Below are 27,876 nucleotides of genomic sequence, written 5' to 3'. Positions count from 1 at the left end.
GTTTTTATTATTTCTTCTTTTTTTATCTGAGAAAGATATATTCTTTGAATCGATATAGCACAAACTGTCCTCCGAAACAATTGAAATCTTTTCAAGAAATTGTTGCCCTTTTTTACCCACTAATGAAGGCCGCTCCATCGATGTCGTCGATTTCACGTCGTATCGCTTCTGATCTCTTTTTGATTGAATTTTTCTTTTCTGCAGTGCATAACGAATGAGCGAATAGGATTATGCTGAAATTTCTCAAAAACAAAACGTCCGATGAGGGTTCGAGCTCGAAGGAATCGAAGTCTTCATCAGGAAGTGAGTGAGCGGTAAACTTTTTCATGTGCTTATGAGCTTTAGACAACTGTAAACAGCTTCGTATTCCTCAACATCTAGGATTTGTCGGCCGTTCGAGCATGATTTATGTTTGGTCTTATCGGATAGCCATTTGCATGCGCGGAAAGTACGTGGGGCTGTTTCTTCTTGCGTATTCCACAGAAAAATGAGCCAAAATTGCCGGGCTGCAGGCAGCACATCCACACGTTTAAAAAAGTCTCTCCCCTGAGCAACAAGTGCTCGTCTGTGGATTGGTGATGACTTAATCACAGCAACGAATTCACATCATCGCAGCTGCCCATGCTCGGCTCCACTCACGACAATCCACCCGGCGCCCCGCCTCCGTGAGGTTCCAGCTTCCATTTTCAAATATCATGACGCACTACGATATCTTCACTGTCCAAAGTCACCACTAGAGCCACCATTAAAAGTCTGCTCATGAACTATTCTCATGTTGGCCTCATCGTTTTTCTTCGGTAAAAGCCTTCAAGAGATACGCTCCGGTACCAAAGACTGCTGTGGTTCATCCTCTAAGTGCTTTCATTCCGAATACGTTACTGCACTGTATTTAGAACAAGGTGAGGAATCCATTCAGTGTTATTTCTTTGTTCTTGGGACTTTTCATCCACCTTTGAAAAGTTTAACCAACCACTTGAAGAAAAAAAACTCAGCGAAACTAACAGAGTAGCATTTGTAGCCAAACGTCTGCTTCTGAAGTTTTCCAGAAAGACTGAGAATTATGTGGGTACGAAATGCCGCTCCGCTAGAGTGATACCTAAGAATCTTCAATTTTCCTATTTTGGGGAAATAACTTTTTCTATGGTGGTAAAATACACCTGTAAATGTAAAAAAACACAACTTCATGCTTTCTTATTAAACTTAGGAAAAAAGAATATAGATCATCCAGAAGCAACGGTCAGCGCAAAGCTATCCATTGCTTTCTCGTGGGAGTCGACGTCTTCAAGATATCCGAGCTCGCGAATAAACACCATCCTAGTACTAGTCAAATAATAGATTTCGACACTTTTCCCGATCTTTTCGGAGTTCTCATTAGCTCCAGAGGTTACTTAATCGAGCAACTTTAATACTTTTTTTACCTTTGTTTCTTCAAATGGGGCTGTTGAGCTGTTTTTTTAAAATAAAATATTTGTTCTACTCCCATTTCCGAGTTTCCATTTTTTCCTACACTGGCTGTGTTCTAAGAACTGTCACCTCAGCTTTGTTGATATGAACAGCAACATGCATAGGGGAAAAGCTCCATAAACAAAAGTGCAAAAAGATGCTAAGAGGAGAGAAATTGAAATCGCTTGAGAAATTTGCAATTAAACAAGATTTGACCTTGATCAGAGTCTAGAATTATGAACTTAGAACCAAAAAAAAGGGATTTTTCTCTTCGAAATGAGCTCATCTAATATAAAAAAGTGTTTATATTCGTGTAATTAGGCTTATTCCTATCCAGAAACTATTTGTAGATAAATGTTTGCCTACTACGAGATTCAGCTTGCACCTGCGTGTGCTTTTGTTTTTCACCAAAATCGATTTTCATCTCAGTTGTGTACGACGGGTGATCGTATCACATCTTTCTCAAATGTTACTCATAAAACGTCAAAAACCTCATCTATGAAAATGATGGCTTTCCTCGAAGCGAACGCGAATCGAGTCGCAAGAAACTGAGCGCAACGACTCGATATTTATAGTCATAAATATATTTAAGCCTAAAATATCCATATGAAGGTTGTGGTTCTTGTTCACAGCGATTCCGCAGGTTCACTGCTTCTTCGAAATATGACGGCCATGTCCGTCAAACCCGATGCGAATAATGATTGCAGCCGGACCGCTATAATCCAAGGATTATCGGACGATAGCTGTCATGCAGCAATGTTACTGCTGATGCACGTCCTCATCGTTCTAAGGGAGGTAGCGCTCGATGCTGAGGAGATTAAGAGATACGGTCAAATTTTCTTCCGTAATTACTTACCATATACAGGATCTTAAAATATTTTCCAAAAAAAAACGAGAAAAGTAACTGGAACTCTTATCTGATTCGGACATTTTCAAAGATTTTGAAAACGATTTCTGTGATCGTATTTCTTGTCATTTGACACATTCAGCTACTATTCTGCAAGTCATAAAATATCTTGGGCCATTATGTGGCCGCTTAGTTGACCAGAAAAACGACCTAATTTATCATTACGAAGTCTGACATCGTGACCTCAAACGAACTCACCTCAAACTCACTGACTTCACATTAATTGTTGTTAAAACGCCAGCGTCACTCGCAATAAATCAATGGGCGAAAATCGTCAAAATAATCTTTTCTTTGTTGCACCACATCCAGTACCAAGAGTCAAGACTCATCTGAACTACAATCTAAATACAACTTTTAAATTCCCATATATTTTTTTTCTTCAGTTAAAACAAAATCTTTTGTGGACGCATCAAGAGAGACAATTTTTTCATTATTTTGAAAATATTTTTTTTATAACTAAGATAACATTTTCACACACTAAACATTTTTCATTATTTTCATTTTTCATTATTGAATATTTTCCATCGTGTAGGGAAGAGACAACTCTTAACAGAACAATTAAACTCTTTGTAGTTATTTCAGCATAACGCTCGTGGGTCGAATATAATCCAAGTCCCATCCCGCATCTGTTCAGTCTTCTCTCCGAATATTTTTCTCTGTTAGCTTTGAGTTTTCTGCTCTTAACTCTAACGACTGTAGCACTTTTCAGAAGGTTAACAGCCAATAAGAAAAAATATGATATGAACCAACACGTTGGTGTATTCCTTGCTTCCAAGAATATTCTCCAGCTGATGAAGCGTGTCCTCTGAGACAATTTTTTTTTTCATTTTTAATTTCCCAACTAAGCCATGTGGATATTGTACAGCATCAACTGATCGTTCCTTGGCATTCCTGACAGCTGCTGAACATTTATGAACCCTTTTTGGAATGAAGAGGAGACCGCGTAGAAGTACAGCGTTTTTTGTTTTTCCGTAGATTGAAGAAAATTGAATAACATTGAGACGTGCTTTTGACAATGAAGTGAGAGTGAGCTTGCATTCTAGAGGATGCTTTCTTCCTAATGGTTCTGCAAAGAAATTGAGAAAATTGCAAATCTAATTAATTGACTTGAAGCAAAACTATGGCTTGAAAAATGTACGCCGAAAAAATTACAAGTGCATTGTTTTACGAGTCTTCAGGGCGGAATTTTCCACAACTTTTATGCTGGACGAGTTCTCTTCATTTGTCATATTAGTTGTCGGCCAACTGCTGTTCTCATCCTCATAGGATTATGGTTTTAAAAATTCTCTGAATAAACTCTTAAAGTTGCGCACTCTCAACATAAATGTTCTGCTTCGTTATGAAGCTGAGAATCTACATATGTGCTTCTGTAGGTGGATTCTTTAGCTTTTTCTTCTTCCCTACTATTTCTTTTTGAAAACATTTACCTAACGCCAAGGAAGTACTTTGTAAGCAGGAAAATGAGAGATTACTATTATTTTTATTTTTTTAAATTTTATTTTTGATTATTGGAGATTAGAGCTAATACTCACGATTGCGATCGGATGTTTGACTCGACTAACAGAAGTTCCTGTGTCTATTAATCCGAGAACTCGTTTGAATTAACATTATCCATGTTATTGCTATGCTATGCTACTTACAATTCTTAACAGTTCTCCTGCCCTTACTTGATAGGGCCTCTGGGAGATTTCTGAAATCTACAGAGTGAACGCGTTGTTTTTGTGGAAGCCTTTTTGAGAAGATGTATTGGCGAATATGCAAAACATCAACAACGGAAAAGCCCTTTTAGCCGCTTGCGCTCGAGAAAGTTACCAAAAGTCGAAGAAAACGTTAGCTTCTATTTTAGCTGTATCTTCTTCACGAACATTTCAAATTTAAAACGTCTTTTTATTTGTTCCCAAAATGTCGGATGGATAGTACGTTTTTTTAGGAAAAAAACCTGATAAAAAAAACGACGATAGGGACTGGCAACAGGAAAGAATTTGTGTTTGTTCGAGGCTTAATGTCACACATGAGGCAAGAGTGTGTAGGTGGAGGAGAACTAATCAATAGTTAGTGTTTCGAATTTCGAAGTTGGCAAAAAGTAGTTATACTCAAAATTCTTCCTCAAAATCACTGGTCATGGTGCTTTCGAGTGCTTTCGAAAAGAAAGAGTTATACAATCACGGGTAATTCCAGCAAAACTTGGAATTCACAGAGCCTTAGGATTCGTACTGCCGTAGTAGGCGGTACTGAAAAGTTCAAGTTCAAGTCGGAAAGGGATCTGAGAAGATATGACCTAAAAACAAGAGCTGTTTCGAAGTCCGGAATCAAAACATACATTGTTTTTTTTTTCAAAAAAAATACTAATCAAATAATAATAATTAATAAATAGTCAAAAAGAATTTTACCTAAGAAATCATAGCATGGATGAACTGTAACATTGAGTACAAGCTCTATTTGCATAGCTAAACAAGTGAAGTGCTGTCGGCACTCGAGCAACGACCACAGTGAAGAAGAAGAGAACGTGTGAAGCGTGTGTTCGCCGTGATAGCTTGTGGTAGCCGAAGTTTGGGGATTTGCAAGATGGTGATCCAGGAAACTCGCGTTTCACTCACCACATTCACACACACACGTTGTTTTTGTGCTTTTGCCGCGTGATCAAATTGATTTTTTTTCTAACTGTTCGGCCTGCCGCTGCTGCTGCCCTCAGCTCGGTGTTCAGCACCACCGAGTTCGTCGAAACAAGCCTCATGCTGCCTTTCGTACCTATAATAGTAGAGTAATCATCACTAGCCACTACCATTTGGTATTCATAAATCATTTTCTAGAATATTCTATCCCGTTGTCGCTGCCGCTATATGTAGTACTTTCGAACAAAAAATGACTGGGCCCAGTATTTTATTCTTCGGTAAATACTACATTATTTTCGAACGTTGCTTAGAAAAGAATTCAATAACGAATTTGAAACTGATTCCAGCGCAATTAGCCCGTAGTAGAAAAAAATTCTTTGGAGAAGATACATCCAAAAAATCCACATCACCATAGCACTATACACATCGAAATATATCCTTTAGAATTTTCTCATCAACGACGGGAGGGGGTAATTAATGATCACTTTCTCAAGAAGAGAACAACAGGGGCGGATATATCGAGTGAAGTCATTAATTTTCCTTCAGCCATACAGCCAGCAATTTGTCATGTGATGATTGATTTGGCAAGACTTTAACCGTAATTCTGCATGCAGTGGTTTTTCTGTTAATAGAAAAAAAGCAACATTACTGGTGGTAGCTTTTCTAGGAAGAAAAAATGCTTGAGTCTTTATATGTTGTTCAGCAAAGCTTAGCTTAGCACGTTTTCAGCTAAAATTTAGTGAAGTTTTTTTTTCGCTGAAGTGATTTTCTGTCGGTCTATGCGCTTGTAGTTATTCATTTCAGCTCAACTATGATAAACAACATAGAACATAAAGATAAAAGCGGCAAATCAGCTGGGATGTTTCTTTACGCTCTGACGCACCACCATTTATTTATAGTGGCTTTGCTTGCAAACTTTCAAAACATCATTCTTCTCTTCTCCACGAAAAAAAAACTTTCTTTTAGTCGAAGTTAAGCTGAGTTCACTCACCTCTAGCCCACACTAAACAGTTACAAATACCTTGTTGACATTGTGCTGGGTTGGCGGCTTGCTATTCCATGTCATCTTTTCATCATTCTCGGTTTTCCTCTCGATCTAGGAAACATCAAATTTTACACGATTAGCGGTTATCCGATGCTTCAAGTGATATTTTTGTGAAGGCGAAATTCAGCTCCATGCTATACACGATCGTTGAAGATTATCGCGATTTCATACGCTAGCACTTCTGACGACGCTTAAACAACGTCGTTGGTGGTGACAACACTAAGATTCGCATGCTCGCTTGGCGATTCGCCCTCCGTCAGCTGTGCCCCGTAGCAGTCCGTTCGCATTTGCTCGCTACAATGCAAGCAGTGCGGTCAGAAGGGACAACGGAGGATCACCTTCAATGGACTGCTGCCACTGACGGGGACAACGACAACGGGGATTGCGACGTGTCCGCCTCCTTCACCTTACCGTCTTCGGCGTTTCCATTTCAACCATCTGTCAGTTCGTCTATAGATGACGGTACGGTAGAGGACGAAACTTTATGTGAGTGTGTTGTGCCTCTTCATTACGTTTTCCTTATAATTTCTTATGATAGCTCATTCAATGCGTGCTAACAACAAACTTTTTTTTTGTGAAATCCTCAAGCTTAATTATATCTTTTGTTCCTCTATGCACTGATAGGATTTATGCGTGATTAGTGGGGGTCGCTAGTGTGATTTTACTAACTTCTATCATAACGATAAGCTTTTCTTGCATGTTGATTATTTGTTTTTAGCGGCACGAAATGAGCAGAAGTTGAACCGCTCCCGAATAAAAGTGAGCACTAGTTGGCTAGGCTCATCATTCCGCAGGCAGTTGTTAAAATCGATGCAGCGCACTTGTGGATTCTGCAACGCTCAATCTCGTACGGACATTGAAATTGTGACAAACGAAAATTCATCAATACAATAACATCACTTTACTCATATATAGCACGAAAATAGTGCGCTATCTCTTGCGCTGATCTCTTAACCAGGCCTCAAGTCGATGCAATGGAACGTTCGGAGAACGGTTTCCCTTTTTCTTACGCTGTTGAAGACGTTCTCAATTGCGGTTAAGTTTGTCATAAGACATACAGCTGTCACTTTCTGAAGCGTCGTTTAAAGCACAGTTTGTAAAAGTAACAAACGTCTGATGTCGTAACATTACAAACTGCTGTTCAACACAACTGTCAAATATATGGCCGTACCACTGTGATCCAAAATATTGTTTGCTTAATTAATTCTATTGTTCTTCCTCGACATCTTTGAGATGTTTCATTCTTCTTTAACAGATGTAATAGCAATATTCTGTGGGAAAAAAAAACCAGCAGAGATTTATGCAATTTTTTTTTCCTAGAAAATGCTAAATAGCACCTCGCCAATTACAAACAACTGTAGTTGCTAACCGGAGACACGTAACTATCCTACAACGAACGGTTTTCATCTTTTTACTTTTTATAAAGTTTTAGTTTTTTTTTCGTTTAGTTTCTAAATCTTGTAATAGAACAATAAAATCTAAGAAAAGAGAAGTTTTGAAGGGAACTTAATACAACACCTTATGCTTCCTGTCAACCTCTCTTTTCAGAGGCTTCCATAAAAATCAAAACGCTTTTAAGTGTGAGGTTGACATTTTGCAGTAAAGCAGCTGTATACGTTTTTTCTTTTTTTTTTTTGCTCAACCGAGAACTGCTAAATGTGTCTGAGAACGTGTGGGAAGACGTTGTTAAGAAAGAAATGGGGGGAAATTTTATGATAAAAACAACAGTCACTTCTTCTCGATGTTTTTGGGAAGGAAAAAAAAGACTTTTCTTGCGAATAATTTGCAATCTCCATTGAAACACTTCTCATCAATCATCCCAACGCTTCCCTCACCTCCATGAGGTGTGCAAAACTTTTATTTTTTAACTTGTACTTTTTGTGCAAACTCATTATTGGTTTGTATTCACGTATTTCTTAGAAAAATGTGCAATATTTCGAAAATTGGAAGTTAAATTGGAATAGGTAAGAATGATTTATGATGATTTTTGAGAGAAAACTGTTTACAGCAACTTTTGTGATGTGCTTTGAGAGACTGCTTTTTTATATATTTTATATAAAAATTAATAAATAATAAATAATAATTAATTTTGCATTTACAGTCTAAAAATATATAAATGCATAAAATAAATCTACAACCAGCTCACAATCTTTCAAATGAAAAAGATAAGGGAGATGATGTTGAGAGATAAGAAGATATTAAAATTGGAATACTGAAGAGACATAAAAATTTACGTATCAAACCATTTGCGAATAATTGAACACGTGATGAAGCCTTATTTGTATGGAAATGCGGTCTGCTACCTCACAAAAGATTCGAAGATTTGAAAATTAAAAAAAAAAATGGAATTTTTCTTTTCGATTGTATTCATTTTGTATTCAGTTTCGAAATAAGTCGTGATGTGGTTTTTTTTTTAAACTTAAAGGTTCATAGAGAAATAAAAAGTATTAACAAAATCCATAATTTCTCACTCCATTACAGTGTTATTTTCATTTTTTTTCACCTCTATTGATTTTTATAATCCCACGTGATTGAAGTGGAATGTCAAGTAGACCAGCGTTTTCGACGATGTCTGCTTTTTGCATTTAATCGAATCGAATTGAAGTCGTGTTGAAGCTGCTCGTGATTTTGGTGATATGAACGGTATCGGTTGACCGTCGAAAAACTTAGCGCAGGGAAAAAACGTAGAAAGAACAAAAAATAAAACAAAGAATGCAATAAAAACCAAATGACGCATTGAAAAACACCAGGTGAATGACCTCATCGGTAAATTTACAGTGATTTGGTTTTGTTTTGAAAACGATGAGGGAACATGGATTTCCTCGACCCATGACAATTGTTCCGTGACCGTGCGTGATCCGTTTTTGAAGTAAAAAAATCCAATTTTTGAAGCGCAAAGACAAAAAGTGGGCGGCTATTCTCAAATATTACTTCTCTTTTTACATCACTAATCTTAGCGTCCGTCCGTCTTATCGATTCGATTAAATCCAAAAAAAAACACCAACTGCTGTCGAAAATACTCGTTTTGGACTATTTGACATTCCAATGAATAAAAAAGGTAAATCTGGAAAGGTAGGAAAAGAAAGTAAGAGACAAAACACCATTTTTCTCATAGAGCAGGGAAGTTCCCTGTCAATAATACACGCATCGCTCCGGCCATTTTTCCATGACCACGAAAATTAGGCAAGATTCCAATGCGCAATTCTATCTGTAGCTTGACCTTAGCAAGGATATGGTAAACTATTTAGAGAATTGTCTGGATTAGCTATTAGTTCCTTGAGTTAAAGGCACATTCCGCGGGAAAATTTCTATTTTTACTTATTAACTTTTTTCGGATCTTGGATCCATTCCAGTAGTCTCTTAGTTTTTGATTATTACAATGAACACGTGAAACATCCTCTACAAATCCAGAAGAGAGATTTATCGGCAGTAACGGACTGATCATTTCGGATCAATCTACCCAGGAGGAACTATTTACATCGAGTGATGAGACGGAAACCGGCGCAATGGGTTTCATCGCTCATCGTATGGTTGTAAATTGTTGGTTCTTCTGAAAATCCTGTCGCTAATCCACGTCCGCGCTTTCATTGCACCGCTCTCAAGTGTGTAAAGGCTTGCTTCGTCGGATGAACTGGTCAGCGTGATGCTTCCAACTCATCTGACTTCTCAATTAATTGGAAGTGTTCCGGGTTTTCGCTTCAATGCTTCCAGAGTACGTCCTGGATCCTATTTCCAGTAGAGAGAATCCTAATCGAAATTCTCCAAAATGGATAGGTAGGATGACTTCTGTAGACGTAGACACACAGAAAACGGAAGCACATCACTCGTTCTGCGGCGCTATTAATATTGATCGCTATGGCGCTTTATGGATATGATTATGGATTGATTCTTCATGAATAAGTTCAGATGATGATTTTATTTACTTTGAGAGTATGAGATGTTAAAATAATATAGGAGGGATTTTTGTGTTCATTGTTCGTTTGCCAAGTTTATATTGCGAAATTCAAATAAAATAACCGCGAATGTAATCGAAAAGAATTAGCAAAAATAGATGCGTCAAACCACGTATTTGAATGCACTAATCGGCTGACGATTCGCTGCGTTTTAAATCTTTCCTATGACAAATCATTAGCTGCTACCAATGCAATGCTGTGGTATTTTCGATTCTGTCATGGTCCGTTTCATACCAACTGTCACTATTCCTGTGTCAGGTGCGTGGTTGCAATCCGTACACGACGTACCATATCTGACCGATCGCTTTTAACTGACTGCTACGTTGACTTTCATGATGGATCCATTATCAGTATTTGCTACACCCTCCAGCGAATTCCCTACCTATAGAACTTTTTTTTTACTCAAACTCTGCATACTACAATGTCCACAAAGTCGTATGATTTCTTCTCGATCTCGCCTCGAAAGCACGTATTTCTTTTTTTTTGCAACGCTAATAAATGCGTGACTCTCATAGCATACTATAAAATGCGTTGATCTCCGCAATCACTGCTGGAATTTGAATCTTTTTATTTAAACCTCTAGCCATACTCCGTATACTATATATATATATATATACGATATATATAGTATGGTCACGGCAGTAGCCTTTGGCTAGAGATAAGGTTTTCAATCGAGAAACAATCATGCCGCCTTCGAATACCTCTGAAAATTCGTTGCCGCAGGCTTTCAGGAAGGCCTACATGCGCCGAAGTAGATGCCGAGGCAGCAATGACGTAGTGAGAGGGGAATAACGTAACGATGAGGGTGAGGAGGAACGGGAGAGTTGGCGCGCGCGAGGCGGGTGCGTCGCGTCGGAGCAGCCCAATACGGGTGCTCCTGTCCATGCCTGCCTGAGGCAAGATATGTCCTCCAGCAACAAGAAGCTTCAGATCAAGTTCTGTAAGTTTTCAATGGTTTCCTCACCATCTGTGAAAGTATAGGTGATAGAAGATCGATGACAGCTACTTACCGACGACAGTTATGCACCAGTGTGTGTCGTTACTGAGGAGTACAAACGGGTTTAGCATGCAAACTGTAGAAGTAGCTGAGCTGACTTTGTGCAACTAACACCTCTTGCGGTCCAAACCATGCGGCCACAGCACGCATATCTCTTAGTTATGTCAAGTTTTTCCTCTAAAAATGTTCTTTTTCAGTCAAGGAATTTCTGGAGAAAGCTCGAGAGGACTTCAAGCAGCGATGGGAGAATCCAGCACAGGTGAGCCATTTTCTAACCATGCTCCGTTTCTCGGTTATAATCTCCATCTATCATATAACTCGGTTCGAAATTCAGGTGTCTCTTCATCACAGCTGTTTTTAACCAGCCTCACAATTGAGAGTAATCCATAAATTTCTAGTCGAACAATGCTTCGATAATGATTTACGCGATATTTGTCAAACTTTCCCACAGGGTACATGAAAATATTCGAAAATCTTCCTGAGTCTGAGTCTGACGTTCTCTTTTTTTCTTATTTTCCCAATTTCTACTGGCCCACAACCTTCTCTGCTCACCGAATCCACGCTCTTCACTTCGAAAACCAAGGCTGCGACAGTTTGCTTTCTCAATCACTCAATCCACGGCCGAAGTGTTTTCTCACAAGCCTTTCATGTAATTACGCTTCTCGAGAAATCTTTGAACATCAAAGTGAATCAGCGGTTGCCGTGCTGCCGCATCTCTGTCCCTCTCAACAGACGTTTTAGGGGCATTCGTTCTTAGTTCGTCGGTGCAGAACTGAGGAGAATTAGGAAACGCCTGTATTTTTCTCCAACACTCTCATCGTCGTCGTCGTCGGGCACGATGAATGTGGCAGATATCGATTCGGCGGTGCTATTTTTATCCCCGTCGGTCGTGCAACCCGCCAGGCACACTGCAGCGCCACTCATCGAACGTAATTTCATACGTGAGAGTGTTCCAACCATCGCAATCGCTCTCTAATTGGAAAAGCTTCGCGAGAGCGCGATGCAATGTTTCTTCAACGCTCTTAAAGCGGGTAAAGCGCAGCCTCTTGTTAATCACTAAGAGTTCTCCTCATAAATTCAAGAATCTGAGGATGATGATGAGATGAGACTGGGCTTTTTTCAATGCATTGAGGGTCATTTAAAGAAATTAATGTATTGAGTAGGCTTTATTTCATTTAAAATTGGCTCCGCTTCTACACTTTTTTTAATGCGAAGAATTCTCCGAGAATAGGAAACAAAGGAAGTATGCAATAATTCCATTTTTTTGTAAGCTGCGCAGAAAAAAAAAATGTTAGCAGCATGTCCGCACATTTCAACTTATCATGTTTAAATTATAATGACAGTACATAGTGTTAGTGGTAATAGTGGGCAAATCGGCCTCTTCAACAATGTGAAACGGGAGTGTGGATACTGAAGTATTTGACACTGATAAACCGTCAAATTCAATGAGTATTTTGTTCTATAAACTTCATCCATCATTTTTCTACAAAATGAGAAAAAATTTTCTAAACACTATTTAGAAACATGGCTGGGTCTTACAAGTTAAGGGAATACATAAGGTAGCCCATAGCTGTTTATAATCCATGATGACTTTGGAAATAGATGCTGACCTTTTGCCCTTTCGAGAATAATAATAGTTTCTTGTGACCACAAAACTTTAACTTCACTTCACTTCATGATGAAGAGCTCAAGTTAAAGCCAGCATGTCACGAAATTCAGGATCTTGGATTCATAGATGCGATAGTCGGAGCCGGTGCTCTGACCCCCTTCACTTTTGGACGATGAAAAGAACCCCTTTGCTGTTGCACGATTGTCGAGGGAACCCTCATCATTTGAGCAGCACCCGATCAGCTAGACCCGCTTCACCTGAGGAGGCTCCAGCTCCTCCCCATCGCACCTATGGTTGGGGTCTCACCGCGAACAGATAGAGTTAGGCGTGTAGTTCACAAACGAGCGGGATAACGCTCAACTTCGCCTTTAAATCCAAAGAAAGGCGTATGGAACAGTCTCTGCTAATTTGAAGTGCACCAGTTCGACAGCGGACGTTTTACAACACGACAAAGGCGCGAGCGTGAACTCAGCTCCTTATCGTGAACTGCACTCCACCTTCACCTACCTGTGGACACTTTCCGATATCGCCAATTTCGTGAAGTGTTGGCTTTGACCTCACGTATCTTAGGAAAACGTTTGTTTGTCTGAAAGTACCGCAGTGCAAAGGGAAAATTGTTTTTAGATATATTTTTTTCAAATCCCGGTCTAGGATGCGGTCGCCCTGATTGTCAATGATCTGTCCTGTGACGGGAAAGTTCCCAGTGCCAGATTTATATAGATTTAAAAGACGTTGATATTGGCATACACATTGAAGTGCGACATTACTTCCAGGCAAATTTAATAAGACTGCATTGTTCAGGCTGTAGTCGTATCTAGAGTTGATTTCCTAGTAAAAAAAATCTTTTAAATCTACTCCGTAACATTGCAGTTTTTCGTAGTTCAGGGGGAACCGAGCAGACATTTTTATTATAATTTCGAAAATAGGAGAAATACTTGTATTTGACTCGTAAAAGCAGAGCATCACGAAGATGAAGATATTTGGATCTTTGTTGGCAAATATAGGAATCGAGGAATAGACTGCGGGTACGAGCGTGGCCCCGCCATTCTCCCAAAATCGTTCTGAAAAACGGCATGGGGGAAACGGATGTTCCCGTGGGCACATACGTTAGGATGCGCCACCCTTGCACAAGTTCCCCTCCCCACCAGCTTGTTGGTTTTACGTGAATGGGCTGTTGACCAGATCCTGATAGTTTTCAGAACGATTTTCAGAACCGCTAGCTAATGTAGCGTAATGTAGCGCGTTCTAATGTACCTCGTAGGAACTAGCGCCGTCTCCCAAGCATTTTTTCAGGGCGACTGGGAAGGGGGTCAGGTCATATTCATAATATACATCTGTGTTTAATTTCAATCTCTACATTTACCTAAATAGACTCCAACATCGTCATTTTTACGCCGGCTTTAAGCTCTCTGCAGTTTACTTGGAAAATTGTCTCAACTTTACAAGTCCGTCCAAATCCATCGCCGAAATACAGAAATGCAGTTTTAGAGAGCTGTCAAAGAATCTTAGACTTAAGACTTCCAGTCGAAAAAAACACTTCCCTTTTTCTCGGGTGTGATACTTAAACTTGTACATTTTTCATAGTTGAAAATGGATTTCACTAAATTTCAACGATAAATGAATCAACCTTACATAAACTAGCTTTCTTTCTTAAAATTTCTATGTTCTCAAGATTGGCAGTGGAATGTTCTGGGTTAATCCTAACAGGCACTACTGTTCAACATAGTGGTTTTGCTTGACCACTCTTGCATCACTTGCTTGTCTTCCTTACCTACTAAAAAACTTGCGAATCTCTGGAAAATAGATTTCTCTTCCCACCGTTTTCTTCGTAATATTGTCATCAAGGATTTTTGAAAGAAATGAAGGGAGTTTTCTAACCTACTCCATTTAAACACATCTCCCATAACTTTCATTCTGATTTTTTTTCTCATGTTCTGATTTCTACATGCTTACAGCAGTTTAATCTCGAAACGATAGAAAATATCGGTGGTGGTTGCAGAATTTCTAGGATTTTTATATAAGTTCTTTCCTTGTACATACATCGTTGGAATTTCTTGAGGGGTCGATCCTTTGTACTAAGTATTGAGTCCCCTCAAGCACTTTTTCTAACGGCTGCATGTTTTATTTCTGTTAGTTCTGCCATCGCTATAATTCGTTCTCCTCATCATCTTAAGTTCCGCTTCCCTGTCTATTTTTGGATGTCGAGAGACAAGGAAGTTGTAGATTTCGATTCGAGCAGTTTTTCGTAGCTGAGTACGCCAACGAGTAGTTAGCTAGCCATTCAAGTAAGTGGTTCTCGGATAAGCTGAACGACGGCACGCGCTATCGAAGCAAAAATGTCTCCGTGAAGCGGTTCAAGAATTGCGGGAAATGTGGGAGTGCGTGGATTTCATGCAGGATGGTTACGACAGTGTCCCATATCAAGTTCGCGAAGCTATGAAAAAAAGATAGAACCAAAATATCCTCGAAATTTCTTTTAGCGAGGTTCTCGTGTGATTTATTTCACTTCTGTATTATTTCCTTTTTTAATGTTGTAGATCTTTCATCATCAACTCGTGGTGATATCTTTTGCCCAGTACTTTTTTCGCAAAAGAAATTTAGATTTTCAATGTTTTCTTCTCTGATTAAGATATGTGTGAAGCTCAATTTTACCTTAGTGAATTCCACTTAATTTTAGCGAGAGGATTATCTATAACTTCTTAGAGGTTCTTTCGATTTTGAGAAAACTATCAAAGTTATTTGAGAAACATCGAGAAGGTGAATAAATGCATTTACTTCCCGAAGCGTTCCGAAAATTGTGTTCAAAGCCCACCTTGTGAGGAGATTCGCCTCAAGTGCCATCCGTTGGGAACGTCCACTTTGAGGATTTCCTGGAATCCGAGATTTAATGTTTTTTCTAGAGAGAATATTGGTTCAAATTCGTATACACAGCTCCATTCTCATATTTGGCTTTTTTAGTGTTTGAATTGCTAGCGACCATTATGAAAAAATACTAGGCAAAGTTATTTCTCTCCTCATAATATCGTCTCTCTAGAAAGCAGTGCTGACGTTGAGATTTTGTCAGGAAGTGGTTTTCACCATTTAAATTAAAATTTTAGCAAAACCCTAACAAACTTGTGGATGTCAATAACCAAAATATTCGCAAGAAGATCTGCTAATTCCATTAACTTCACTATTTCCTTTCTTTATTCTTTGTTTAGAAGCATTAGATTTTTTTCTTGCTGTGAACAATAATTCATAATTCATTTCTTTATAAAATAGTCAGCAAAATTTAAGCTTGGATTCTTCTCTTAGAAATTGATATGTACCCACAGAATAATTATAAATGAAAATAAGACTGTTCAGGAAATGTGAACGCTCAGAGTAAAAATTTAAAAAATAAAAGTAATAAAAGCAATAGAGTAATAATAAAACTATAGAATCAGAAAATTTTTTGAAATTTCTATGTAGCTGACTTCCCGTCTCTAACTTCTATAATTTCTTGTATTATTTCTTTTTCACGATGTTGTAGATGTCTTATCGTCATGATAACATCTTTGTAATACCTTTTGTTAGTCCTGGCACTTTCTTAAAGTACAAGTGTACCTCGTCTCGTATCAGCTGCTCTGTAAGCAGCGATGTTAGTTTTGCACGATAAATAGACCAGAGGTAGCAAAGCAAAGAAAAAAATCAGCGCTATCCTTCAAATGTGAGAAAATGGTCATTAGATGGGAAAAAGAAGGTCATTTGTAGTCGAGGTTGGTTAAACCACCACCATGGGAAGAAATCTATTCGGAAGTTCTTTTTTTTTCTCAAATCAGACAAGAAATTCTCAAAGACAAATTATTTTGCTATTCCCTTAGGTTCTTTGTTTCCCCTTTGTTATTTGCTCTTTGCTTTTTGCAACCATATCTTCTTATTCTTCACACACATTTTTCACACGGACATCTGTTGTTCATCGCTTTAGTTTTGTCGATCTCCTTCCTTGTTGCAGCAGTACCGCTTACTGAAATAGCCATCAGACAGCGATAACATTGAGCAGCGGTACGCGTTGTTTTTCGCTTTTCTCCAGCGATAAACATTCGTTTCTAAATATGAAAATAACAACATCGAAAACATATTTGAGACGGCTTGTGCTGCAGCTGTCGGCACGACGGCGACCATGACTCAGGAACACACTGTCGCGAAAACAAGACATCGCAAGCTGAACTCCACTTTGCAGATGCTTTCGCCATTTTTTTTCGTGAGCACTCGGTTCGAAAAGCGTGAAAACTGACTGCCGCGATTGGTAGCTACCGTCTTCTATTGGTAACTATAACGGTTCTATACATGATTAGGTGTCTTTCGCCTTCAAAATTTAAAATTTTATGCACTACAAACAAGAAAAATAACTAGAACTTCTGCCATTCCAGCTGTGCCACCCGCATACTAAGCAACAATGGCGGCAGTTAGGTGTTCCTCGTTTTTTTTTTTAGCGATATGTCTGCTTTTCGTTTTCGTCCAGTCTGCACGTTTACATCCTCGTCAGATTTCTTGAAAAATCCTCTGAAGAAGATTTTAGTTTTTGCGCTGCTTCCGCTTCGAATGTTTTCCGGGATGGATCAAATCTAGGCAACAGCTTTCAATTCAGCCGAATTTCAAAATCTCGATGTTATTACGTTTTTCATTGTTGAACATCTGTTATGTCTACATACTTCCCATTCGCGTACAGTTCTCGACAACATTCGACGAGAACTGAAGCACAAAGCATTGTCACTCAGTTGAGTGTCAGTCAATCCACTGCTTCCACAACAGACGAATGAGATTGTCATTCTTCTAATCATCGCTGAGTGGATATATAACGAGCGTAACACACAGTTTTGAAAAATGATTCCTCTCTGTGTGCTGGGCCTATCCGATCGTGTCCCATTAGTGGTAGTTTTATGTTTCCTGTTTTTAATATGGTTGCCGATCTCAACAAGATGCGCTAAAAATAGAAGTCGGCGCGGCACTCTCCCACGTGTATTGTCCCTACAGAAGAGCCGGTTTTCCTCGTCCTCTCTCTCGTTCCCCTGCTATATCTGTCAGGATACCCTGGTCCCCGACGAGGTATCGTTCTCTTCGCCGAACGTGCTCTTTTCAACGACCATCCTGTCATCTTCTCCGTGCGCTATGTGCTATTTCCGCTTCCGTGTCTACGCATCCATGCAATTCGTTCTCTTCGAAGCTCGTCTAATTGCTCTGCGTCTCCGCGGCGCACAAGTCTGCCCCACCCCAGTCGTCGCTTCATTCTGAAATTTCTCTCTGTTCGCCTGTAGTCATCATATCATAGAACAAACTGTTGCCCCTGTATTCTGAAGAGGTCGCTCAGTACATGAGCGATTGGCCGTCGCAAAGAAGCGCGTCCACGTCGACCTCATGCGACTCCTCACCGCAGCGAGAGGTCCATCCATTGTTGAGGTCTAAACCCGCGAAACCTTGCGATTTAACGAACCATGGAGCTTTCCCTCTTACTCGTGCTCTTCCCTTCCATGGTGGTCTCACTTCCGGAATGGCCGTAAAGAAACGACGATCGTCCAGCTCTCCCGAGGACTCGCACTATCGCGAGAAGATCCCCCATCTGGAATCCACCTTGTATCGATCAGCTGGAGAGGAATTGGAACTGTCCGAACCATCTACCTCATCAGGACCTCGTCTTCCGGCGACTCCGCCAGAAACTCCGCCGAAGATTTCCTCCTGTTCGGATAGAAAGGACGTTAACCTAACTGCGGAATTGTTCTGGCTAAAAACTCATCTTTCCGAACACTGGTCAATGAAATGGTTATGGCAGGTTTGTATCAAAATTTCCTTTAACAGCAGTGCCGTTCTTCTTTTTCTTCTTTTTGAAACTTTGTAGCGTTCGTCGATTGGCTCGCATTTCTCCATAGATCATGTTCGATTGTTTGCGTTGGAGTGGCGTTGTTATCGAATGTTTGATACATTCTTTCTCCAATCTCTATGTTTCCGCATGACGTCTGTAGAACTTTCGTTTCTAGTTTCTTCATTGCGGCTTTGTTACATCTATCTCCCTATTTTATAATGTGCAAGTTTTACATATAACATATTTAGTTTTGTCGTCAATGCCTGAATATCATTTACATTTGAATTTCTATGTGGATTCTATTTTTGTGAGAGCGCAGCGGAAATGTGAAATTGAAGTGAGAGGTGTGGCCGCATGTCACATACAGTGTAAAATGAAATCTCATCAATTAGCGGCTTCACACCATGTTATTCGAAAAGCTCGCTCAAGCTCAAGAAATTTTCATGCAATATCTTAGAATAGAACTCTATCGACAAGAGTGTACTTGAGAGCATTTCGTGTGCGTGTGTGTGTGTGTTTTTTTTTTTTCGTGGAAGTTCCGGACGAAGCAGTCTCATGTATTTTCAAGCGGGTTTTGACCGTTTCCATTAAAACGCTTGGTTTCGTTGAAAAAAAAGGAAGATGAAGGATAAACAAGACATTGTCTCTAGAAATGTATGGTAATAATTCACATATAGTAATGAGCATTGATCGCATGAAGTTTTTTTTTTGGTAATTTTCTTGTTTTTACCACCTACGCTTGGAATTTACAAAATTTATTCCAGTAGGAAAGAGCGAATAAACGAATAGTAGTTCACTATAAGGTGTGAGCCTAGTCTGAAGTGGTAGTTGACCGTATTCTTACCCTAAATAGGATTCAATTCATTGATCTCGTTCACTGAATAGCTTATTGATTACTCGGCTTCTTAATTCGCTTTGCAACTCCCTCAAGAATGCATTGGTTTCCAGAAAATATCGAGAAGTTCAGGTCATCGCTTTGTTATTCGACTACTGTTCATTCATGACTCATTCTCTCCTCTATCTAGTTCATCTTTCTTTATACAAATCGGGTAACATTCCATCTTTTTAAATATTTCAGAACACTGCAACACTCGATGACTTCGATCGCATCAAAACATTGGGTACAGGCTCGTTCGGAAGGGTGATGCTGGTAAAACACAAACAAACTGGAAATTACTTTGCCATGAAAATTTTGGACAAACAAAAGGTTATTTAATTTCCAACTTCTGGCTTGTTTGTTTGCTTTTTTTTTTGCATGTCTTCGTTTTTTTTTTAGGTTGTGAAGCTAAAACAAGTGGAACACACGTTGAATGAGAAACGAATCCTGCAGGCGATCGATTTCCCTTTTCTTGTGAACATGCAATACTCTTTCAAAGTAGGAGCTTTAGAATTTTTAAGATTTTCTGACTTCGTTCACCTTTTATCAAAGATTTTCTCCTCACAACAGCTGTTAATATGTTTCAAAGAAGTCTTGTTGTTTCTTTTTTTTTTGTTGAGCCCCCCCAAAAAAAAATAGAGAACCAAAGGAACGTGGTTAATAACGATGCCGGATCGCGTTGTCCTTGGGCTTATGTTTCTATTTTGAGAAAAACAGCAACGGTACTTAGGAAACTAGCTGTCCACCAGATTGGAATACGCTACTCCGCGTCCTTCATTACTTGATTCTTTTAAAATCTTCTTCACTTGCCTCATTAAGAATTGCATTATATGTTTTTTTCTCTTTTTTTTTCTTGGTTACGTTATCGTGTTCGCAGTTTTTCTTTCAATGAGATATATAGAAGGGATCCTTTTATCAGCTAGAGGTATTGCGCTCGATTTTAGAACTCAGCACTAGTGGATCTCTTTGTTTTCCAGCTTCACGAGATGTACCACTACGGATTCATTTTCTTCAACGTTTCCGCTTTTCGAACAGATTCGAAGAGGAAGAGGCTTGCTGGCCGGCTTTCAGTCGCCCGCTTTTCCCTGTTTCTTTTCGTGTTTACTTTGCCGGTATTGACAAACGGGTCAGGAATTCCCGATCACGACCTACTCGCCTATTTTACGCGCAGATTAAAGACAACATCTCAGTCAAAAAAGAAAACCTTCCCTATTTTCGGTCACTTCGCTCACACATTCGGGGAAAACTTGGACAGAACGTTGCGTTCCTTTAATTCACACTGAAACGAAGATGATTGTCAGCACCAGGAACTACAAGTGCAACGTATCGAGGACGTTTCTTTAAATTACTGGTTTTCCAGAATACAAGCTCATGTAGATATTAACAACAGAAAATCTAATTTCATCGAATCGCTGTTGATTTGTGATTAACTGATCTGATCTTTGTATCATATACTTGAAATTTTTTTCTATGGAGAGAGAAAACTTCGATTTCTCCCGTATGGGTTGTCTTTATAGACTAATTATAACAACTACATATTGTGTGTGACTGTACAATTGTTACAGCATCGCATGTATGTCACTAGGCTACCATCACCACCTATTTACGGTTAACACAACGCAGACGTTGAGCTACGCTACTACTATTGATAGCAATGAATCACGAGACATAAATCTCATGCCATTGCATGAAGCAAAGCCTAAAAATAGTCAATGTCTGCCGCTGTCGCAAACAAACCAACTCAAATATAATAGGAAGGCTAGCGTTAGTGAGAGGAGTGCTGTTCGGATACTAGCGGAAAATCCTATTCGGTTCTCTTCGGATAGCTATGATGAAAAGAGGACCTCAAAGGCATCACCACAGGAATCCGAGGTGGTGCAGATTTCAGGTGGAGTATTCGTATACGGGATCGTAGATTGAGGGGAGGGGGTGATTCCGTTCATTTCTTCCTAATTGCCGTAAAAAAACGGCCCGGAAGATGCGGCGTGTGCACACGGCTGGCGCGCTCCAGTCGAACTTCTTGTAGAAAAAAGTGCGCCAGAACGCCCGAAGCTGTATCTTCCGAGCCGTTTTTTACGGCAATTAGGAAGAAGTGGACAGAATCACCCCCCTCTCCTTAGTCTCCTATCCCGTATACGAATACTCCACCTGAAATCCGTACCACCTCAGATTCGTGGAGTGATGCCTTTAAAAACGCTGCCCAATACTAGCAGAACGGGTTTCCCCTAACATTCTCATGCCTTTCTAGTAGAAATGCTAGGATCAATTAGATCTTTTTCGCATTTTTAGAATCTCTTCATAGTATATGACACGTGAATTTGTTGAGAGCTGCACATCTGTTCAAATTTGGGAATATCTATCATTCGTAGTCATAGGCGCGATCGCGAATGAAGTACTTTCACTGCTGTCCTTTTATCCTTGTTTTTGGACGTTTTCAGGTAGAAACATAAATACATCACGGATTTTATAGAATTTCAAATACGAACAACCTTCTCATGATCACCACCTATCCCTAGCAAATGAAAAGTTCCATTTTTGCTGAGATCTCGGGGGAAATCCTTCTAATAGGCGCAATCAAAGAAGCAAATGAACTAGATATGCTCACGCTACTGCGATATGAGTCCGAGTCTGTGGCGTTTCTGACTAGGAATACAGTTTTTTGACTCGTTTACAAAAGGTGAGTAGTTTATTGACAGCGTTTCGGCAAATCGCTCATTTCAGGAGGCTCTGAAAGAGGCGATTTAAAAGTTAACCGATAAAATTAATTAAAAATGTTGTGTACAGTTAACTAAAAATCAATATGACGTTTTTTTTTCGTGTTCTGACGGATGTATTTCTATTTTTGCTCAGCTTTTGAAAATCAGTCAGATCCTCTATTCCCTCATCAGAAATAACACCAAACCACGACGTCTCCTCGTTATCGGCCGAAATCAGAACACTCACTGTCGTTTTACATTTGCGGTCTATACATTCCTACATTTCCTACACTTTTTCCTACATTTTCTTTTTCACAATGAACAAACAAATATACTTTGCTTGTTGGTCTCGACAAACTCTGTTCCAATTTGTCTTTCGGCTTGAAACGTTCTCACATCGTCCGCGCTTCACTTTTTCTTCTATTCATTTTCAATAATATGTGGGCGTATTGTTCAAATCAATCATGCGTTTGATCAGTTTTATGAGCGTGGGTGTTTTCAATGGGAAACAATCACAGCTGTGTACTGACTGCTATTATCTCTATTCCGAGCGGCAAGTCACAAATGGAATGAAAAATTCGGAACCGCTTTGTAAGTTCGCGGGACGGGGGCGTAAATTGAATTGAAACTTTTGGTAGCATTCGAACAAAGAAATATTTTTCTCAACTTGGTAATTTAAGATGAACCAATACGATAATCATTCCCATCATCTCCTTTTTTTTCAGGATAACTCAAACCTCTATATGGTGCTCGAATTCATTTCCGGTGGCGAAATGTTCTCTCATCTACGTAGGATTGGACGGTAAGCTAAAGTTAGAAATCAATCAATCTACCCTCCGTGGATTTTGATCTGATTGCTGTCGATAACAGTTTCTCCGAGCCTCACTCGCGTTTCTACGCCGCACAGATCGTATTGGCATTCGAGTATCTGCACTCTCTCGACCTGATCTATCGAGACCTGAAGCCTGAGAATTTATTGATTGACAGCACAGGATACTTAAAGGTGAGTAGAAGAAAGTTTTTTTTTTAATTATTATGAGCCAATCCTGCGACAGCAGAAACAAGGAACCCATCCCCTGAACCTCCTGCGTCTCAGGGCAGGTACAATGTCGATTTTGGTCTGCCCCTTATCCGCCACCTGGGCACGTGCCACATAGCCTCGCGACTAATCGGCTGTGATCCCTCTAATGAGGGAGATCCGTAGTAAAAATCCAAGCGAAATGAGATCACTTATTAACGAGGATTTTCCTTATTGATCTCGGTTTTTCAGAAGTCTATTATTATTCTATCTATTATTTAAGACTATAAGGATGAGTGAAGATTAGTTAGCAAGAAATTTGTCATTGTGTCTGGGCATTTTTGATCCATCTTTGATCCATCGGTCAAATTCCCCATCTCGCTTCTTTAACACCCTATGAAATTGGACGCAGAAAAAACTTCCTGATCGCAATTTCGACCTCATTAGGGTTCTCAAAGACGGAACAAATGTGTTATCGATCGGGACAACACTTGCTCTGGCGGACCAATGTAAAGGGGGCGACGTGGGGTGGATGTAGGAGATTTTCATCAAAGTAACTCTGGGAGTTTGTACTCGGTTGAAAGTGCAAAATGTGACGATCAACTAACTTTCTGCAGTAAACTTCTGTTATTGATTAAAGTAGAGTAGAGCGCATTTCCGCAGCGTTTAATTTTAGCCATTTCAATATACTTAACTCTAAAAATTCACTAATGGTTAGTTTATGTGCTAGTGCTTGTTTAATGGGCTTAAGACATCCGTTTCGTGCAGATTATAGAAGCTGAGTTACGTAAGGACTGCTTAAAGCCAGCCTAACACGAAACTGGGATTATTAGGATCGTTCCCACGAATTCAGATATAGTCACGGATGTAATAGTTCACGAGTATATGCGTAATCACGACCAGTTCTCTTTAATTATTCAGAAAAACGGCTTTCTCACACCGAGCGAGCCGGTGGTGCTCGTGCTCTTGCAGACTGCAATGATCTAAGATAATCTATGTGGGTGGCAACCTGGTCACTTGGTCGTCAATGCGCTAAGAAAGCTATCATGCCTACTTCCAGCCTTTTTCTTCCCACATTCAGACTCCATTCCTGGAACTAGCTATCACGCTTTGTATCTATCCTTAAGCTTAAGCTCTAAGCCTTAAGCTTTGACTTGGTCGCATACGTCGAATACTCAGCCATCACCACCGATACTGACTGAGAAGGGTGCTCTGCCAAATGTCGTTGATCACATTTTGATTATGGTGGAAATTCTAACAAAAATGTAGCTAAATTCTGCATCAGAAGAGACGTAATTATCAAGTGCATTAGCTGTTTTAGGAGTGAGATTCAGGAAGCAGAAAAAACTTCGCTGATTTGATCATCTGAGCTCTATACATTTCAGATCACAGATTTCGGCTTTGCGAAACGGGTCAAGGGTCGCACTTGGACACTATGTGGTACTCCGGAGTATTTGGCTCCGGAGATCATCCTCTCAAAGGTATGTAATTAGTTAACCTCATTGCATGTAAGTATCAAAGAGATCTACATGGTTAAGAATGACACCAAAACGTTCTTACATAACTTATCTTAATCTATTTATAAGTCGAACTTTTCCAGGGTTACAATAAGGCCGTAGACTGGTGGGCCCTTGGTGTTTTGATCTATGAAATGGCAGCTGGCTATCCGCCGTTCTTCGCCGATCAGCCCATCCAGATCTACGAGAAGATTGTCAGTGGGAAGGTAAGAGGCCGCAGTTCCCTTATTTTTGTTCCGAAAGGATATTCTATTTCTAGATAGGCGAATTTTTCTTTATGTACACTTTATCTGTCTTACATGTGCCCTGCCCCACTCAAACGCGCATCACAACCATCTGAGCGAAACACTTCAAGCGCAAACTTTAATCATTGTTCCTGTAAAACATTTCTTAATGATACTCTTTTCTTCTTTACACCCGAAGAAACGACTTTGATAATTATCTGTTGGGCATTTAGACCAATTTCATGCCTTCTACCTGAGAAACAAAGAAAGTGTAGTAAAGTGACAAAACCGCAAAAAGAGAAGGTAATCAATATAAAAACTGAGGAATTACTAAACTTTTCAAAAATTTTATAGCTGTTTTTAAAAAGTTTTAAGTAGAACATTTTTTGCAGCTGGTGCTTTTTTTTTACATCGAATTGCATTTCTTACATCAGTTTCGATTATATTTAGCAGAATTAACCAGAAGAAAATGAAAAATCGAAGCAAAAGCTCGAAGAGAAAAAAAAATTACGAAACTTTTGCCCGCCAATGTATTTTTATGTGTTTATATAAATTCATCCATTTATTCATTCATCAATTTGTATGAATATTTTTCTTTATTCGTTTGTTCATCTATGTATAGGCACCATTTTTCATTTCTGTGCAGTTTTTTTTTTCGCGGACCCTGTAGAAATTCACTAACTGTAGTTTTCTTTACAAAGATTATGGATATGACAGTAATTTTGAAAAACAAAGGTCGATTTTACCGATATCGATGTTTCTTTCTTTCTAAACACAATAAGACCTTATCATAACTGGTTTTTGCATACGCTAATCGTGAATTTTTTAATAATTCGGAATGAGAATGTTTTTATTTTTCACTTTTTTTTCTTAAATTCCTCCCCTACGCGCAGTGAACATTCACGTAAACCGACTCACGCGTATGCTTATTTCGCGTGTAGCAATCGTTTTGCACGAAATCTCTTTTTTTTTTTTGACTTTTCTAAGATAATTTTAATCTTGGATGTGAAAGAAAAATGGAAAAAAAAACTTTCGGATGATATTTTTCTCTTCTAAAGCGCTTCTATTGATGGGATTTGAACTAGTTTATGCAATGCATCTTTATTATTTCAAGGAGGTGGACCGCTCTGAATTTCCTACTACTACGATATTTTCTCTCTAGATTTGATTCGGATTAAGTTGTAACTAAACCTCAAAAAAATTGAAATAACTCATAAATATAATTCAGGTGAAATTCCCATCACATTTTTCGAACGAACTGAAGGATTTGCTGAAGAATTTGCTTCAAGTCGATCTCACAAAACGCTTCGGAAATCTTAAAAACGGCGTCGCTGACATCAAGAACCACAAATGGTTCGGAAGCACCGACTGGATTGCCATTTACCAACGGAAGGTAACAACATTGCTAGAGTACCTTGAGTCGTAACTCACACTAACTGCACGGATATCGTTCTTTGCTTGTCACGTTTCCATTAGTAGTGATCTATCGCTACTCATACAGCGATGTCTTTCTTGCATGAAGTTCTGTTTTGCTTTTCTTTCAGTGTTAGATTGGCAGGAAGGTTTGGTCGCATTGAACAAGGTCAATATTCCTTTTCCACTTTCTCATACTTTTGCATTCAGCTTAATTCTGACATAACTGGACTTTTTGTTTTTGAAGAAAAGTTGTTTTTATATGTGTACATGAGATTTGATAGTCTTTTTCTAAACGAAAAAAAGGTTCTAAGGTTTAGGGAAGAGAGAATTTCTAATTACAAACACATTTCTTTCTGGAAGCTTCAGAGATTCTGTTCCGAGAGTTTTTTCCCCAACACCTAAACCTCCAAAACATCCTAATTTGTATAAGATGCGTATAATACTTTAAACAATGCGACATTTCCTGCCAGACTAATACGTTGCGTGATTCGCTTGTGTGTAGATTACGCCGGCGTCATTCTCGAAATGTGAGCCGGGCCGACTATTCGAAGCGCTGTATCCACGTGTGGAAGGGCCAGCCGATACACGCCATTTCGTCGAGGATGTGAAGGAGGAAGAGAACTGGACCATTTCGGAAGAGGACCATCACGCAGAGACTTTCGCCGAATTCTAAGGTTACTCTACTCCTACCATTTCAAAGTGGCCAGCGCAGGCTTTAAACGCGCATTCGCCCGTGTGCATGCCTATTTTCACGTAATATTTAGTTTTCTTTCGGATAGTTTGTCGCTTCTTATTGTGTCGTTTGCCAGCATGACTTCGATTTCGGTTTTCTTTTGTGGTATTTTGACTTTTTCTTGTCACGCACACGGCAAGTAGAAACAACACTCTTCTCACTTAATAACTTTCCTTTAGAAATGACGTCTACTCCGGCAGAATGTAGAGTATACTGGTTATTTTAATGTATATCTAGTTTTAAAAAAAAGTCGCCACATCCAGTAATTGGCTAGCAGGGCTTATTCATAGTAGTTTTATTCTTAATTGCAAGCATATTCTGAATAGTTTTTGAATAGCTTTCTATGTCTTTTCTTCGAAAGAGAAACCTAGAATAAATACATTGTTTTAGCGGTAAATTTGAAAAAAAAAATAACAAAATGTAAATAACACCAATTGAGTATCTAGGCTGAAAAATTCGAACCAGACGAGCAAGTGTTCCAACAGGTTCTACTTTTACAGCTTCATTTTACTCAGCAGACAAATTTGCACATTTTTCAAAAACGAAATTTAAATTAGTCGTTATGGTACTGTTGAATAATGCTCTAGATTCTCTGTCTTCACGATGGTTGCTCAGTCGTTCAAACTTTGCTGATATTTTGCTAATCTCACTCATCATTATATTTCTTTTGAAGTTATCTTTCAACTAATTTTTCGCAGCCATCAAAATCGATTATATTGCACTAAATTTAAGCAACATGCATGGAAATCTAGCATTTTTGTGTACTTTTTGTGTCTATTTATGCAATAAGTGCATTCTGCCAGTGTAGGCTAAAGAGACGGTTAGTTAGAGGAGTTCAAAGTGCTGGTATGTGACAACGCATTGGTCTAATGAAACTTTCTGCAGGTGGAAGCGCCGTTCCTGCCGAAATGTCGCGGTCCAGGCGACGCGTCGAACTTCGATGATTACGAGGAGGAGCCACTGCGTATATCGGGCACTGAAAAGTGTTCCAAAGAGTTTGCCGAGTTCTGA

General features: G+C 39.3%; 2 protein-coding genes across 5 annotated transcripts; both read left to right on the top strand.

Annotated features, from left to right (window-relative positions):
- Positions 1-230: 230 nt before the first annotated feature.
- RB195_008015 (uncharacterized protein) lies at positions 231-27,876 on the top strand (the record flags this gene model as incomplete). Of its 4 annotated transcripts, none has more annotated exons than XM_013436995.2 (11): positions 231-303; positions 11,155-11,216; positions 17,857-18,354; positions 19,463-19,591; positions 19,661-19,759; positions 22,683-22,759; positions 22,828-22,960; positions 24,361-24,456; positions 24,576-24,698; positions 25,945-26,109; positions 27,751-27,876. In XM_013436995.2, the coding sequence occupies 11 exons, from the start codon at positions 231-233 to the stop codon at positions 27,874-27,876; spliced, it is 1,581 nt and encodes a 526-aa protein (XP_013292449.2). The 4 variants fall into 4 exon arrangements, with proteins under 4 accessions (XP_013292449.2, XP_064038719.1, XP_064038721.1 ...); XM_064181970.1 differs by lacking the exon at positions 231-303 and adding an exon at positions 10,149-10,218; XM_064181971.1 differs by lacking the exon at positions 17,857-18,354.
- Positions 6,238-6,901, top strand: RB195_008016 (uncharacterized protein; the record flags this gene model as incomplete). Its single annotated transcript, XM_013436994.2, has 2 exons — positions 6,238-6,493; positions 6,726-6,901. 2 exons carry the CDS (start codon positions 6,238-6,240, stop codon positions 6,899-6,901), a joined length of 432 nt encoding a protein of 143 aa, XP_013292448.2.

This window comes from Necator americanus, chromosome I (assembly GCF_031761385.1).
Source record: "Necator americanus strain Aroian chromosome I, whole genome shotgun sequence".
NCBI lineage: Eukaryota > Metazoa > Nematoda > Chromadorea > Rhabditida > Ancylostomatidae > Necator > Necator americanus.
Note: the sequence above shows the minus strand (reverse complement) of the source record. Positions and strands in the feature narration are given on the sequence as shown.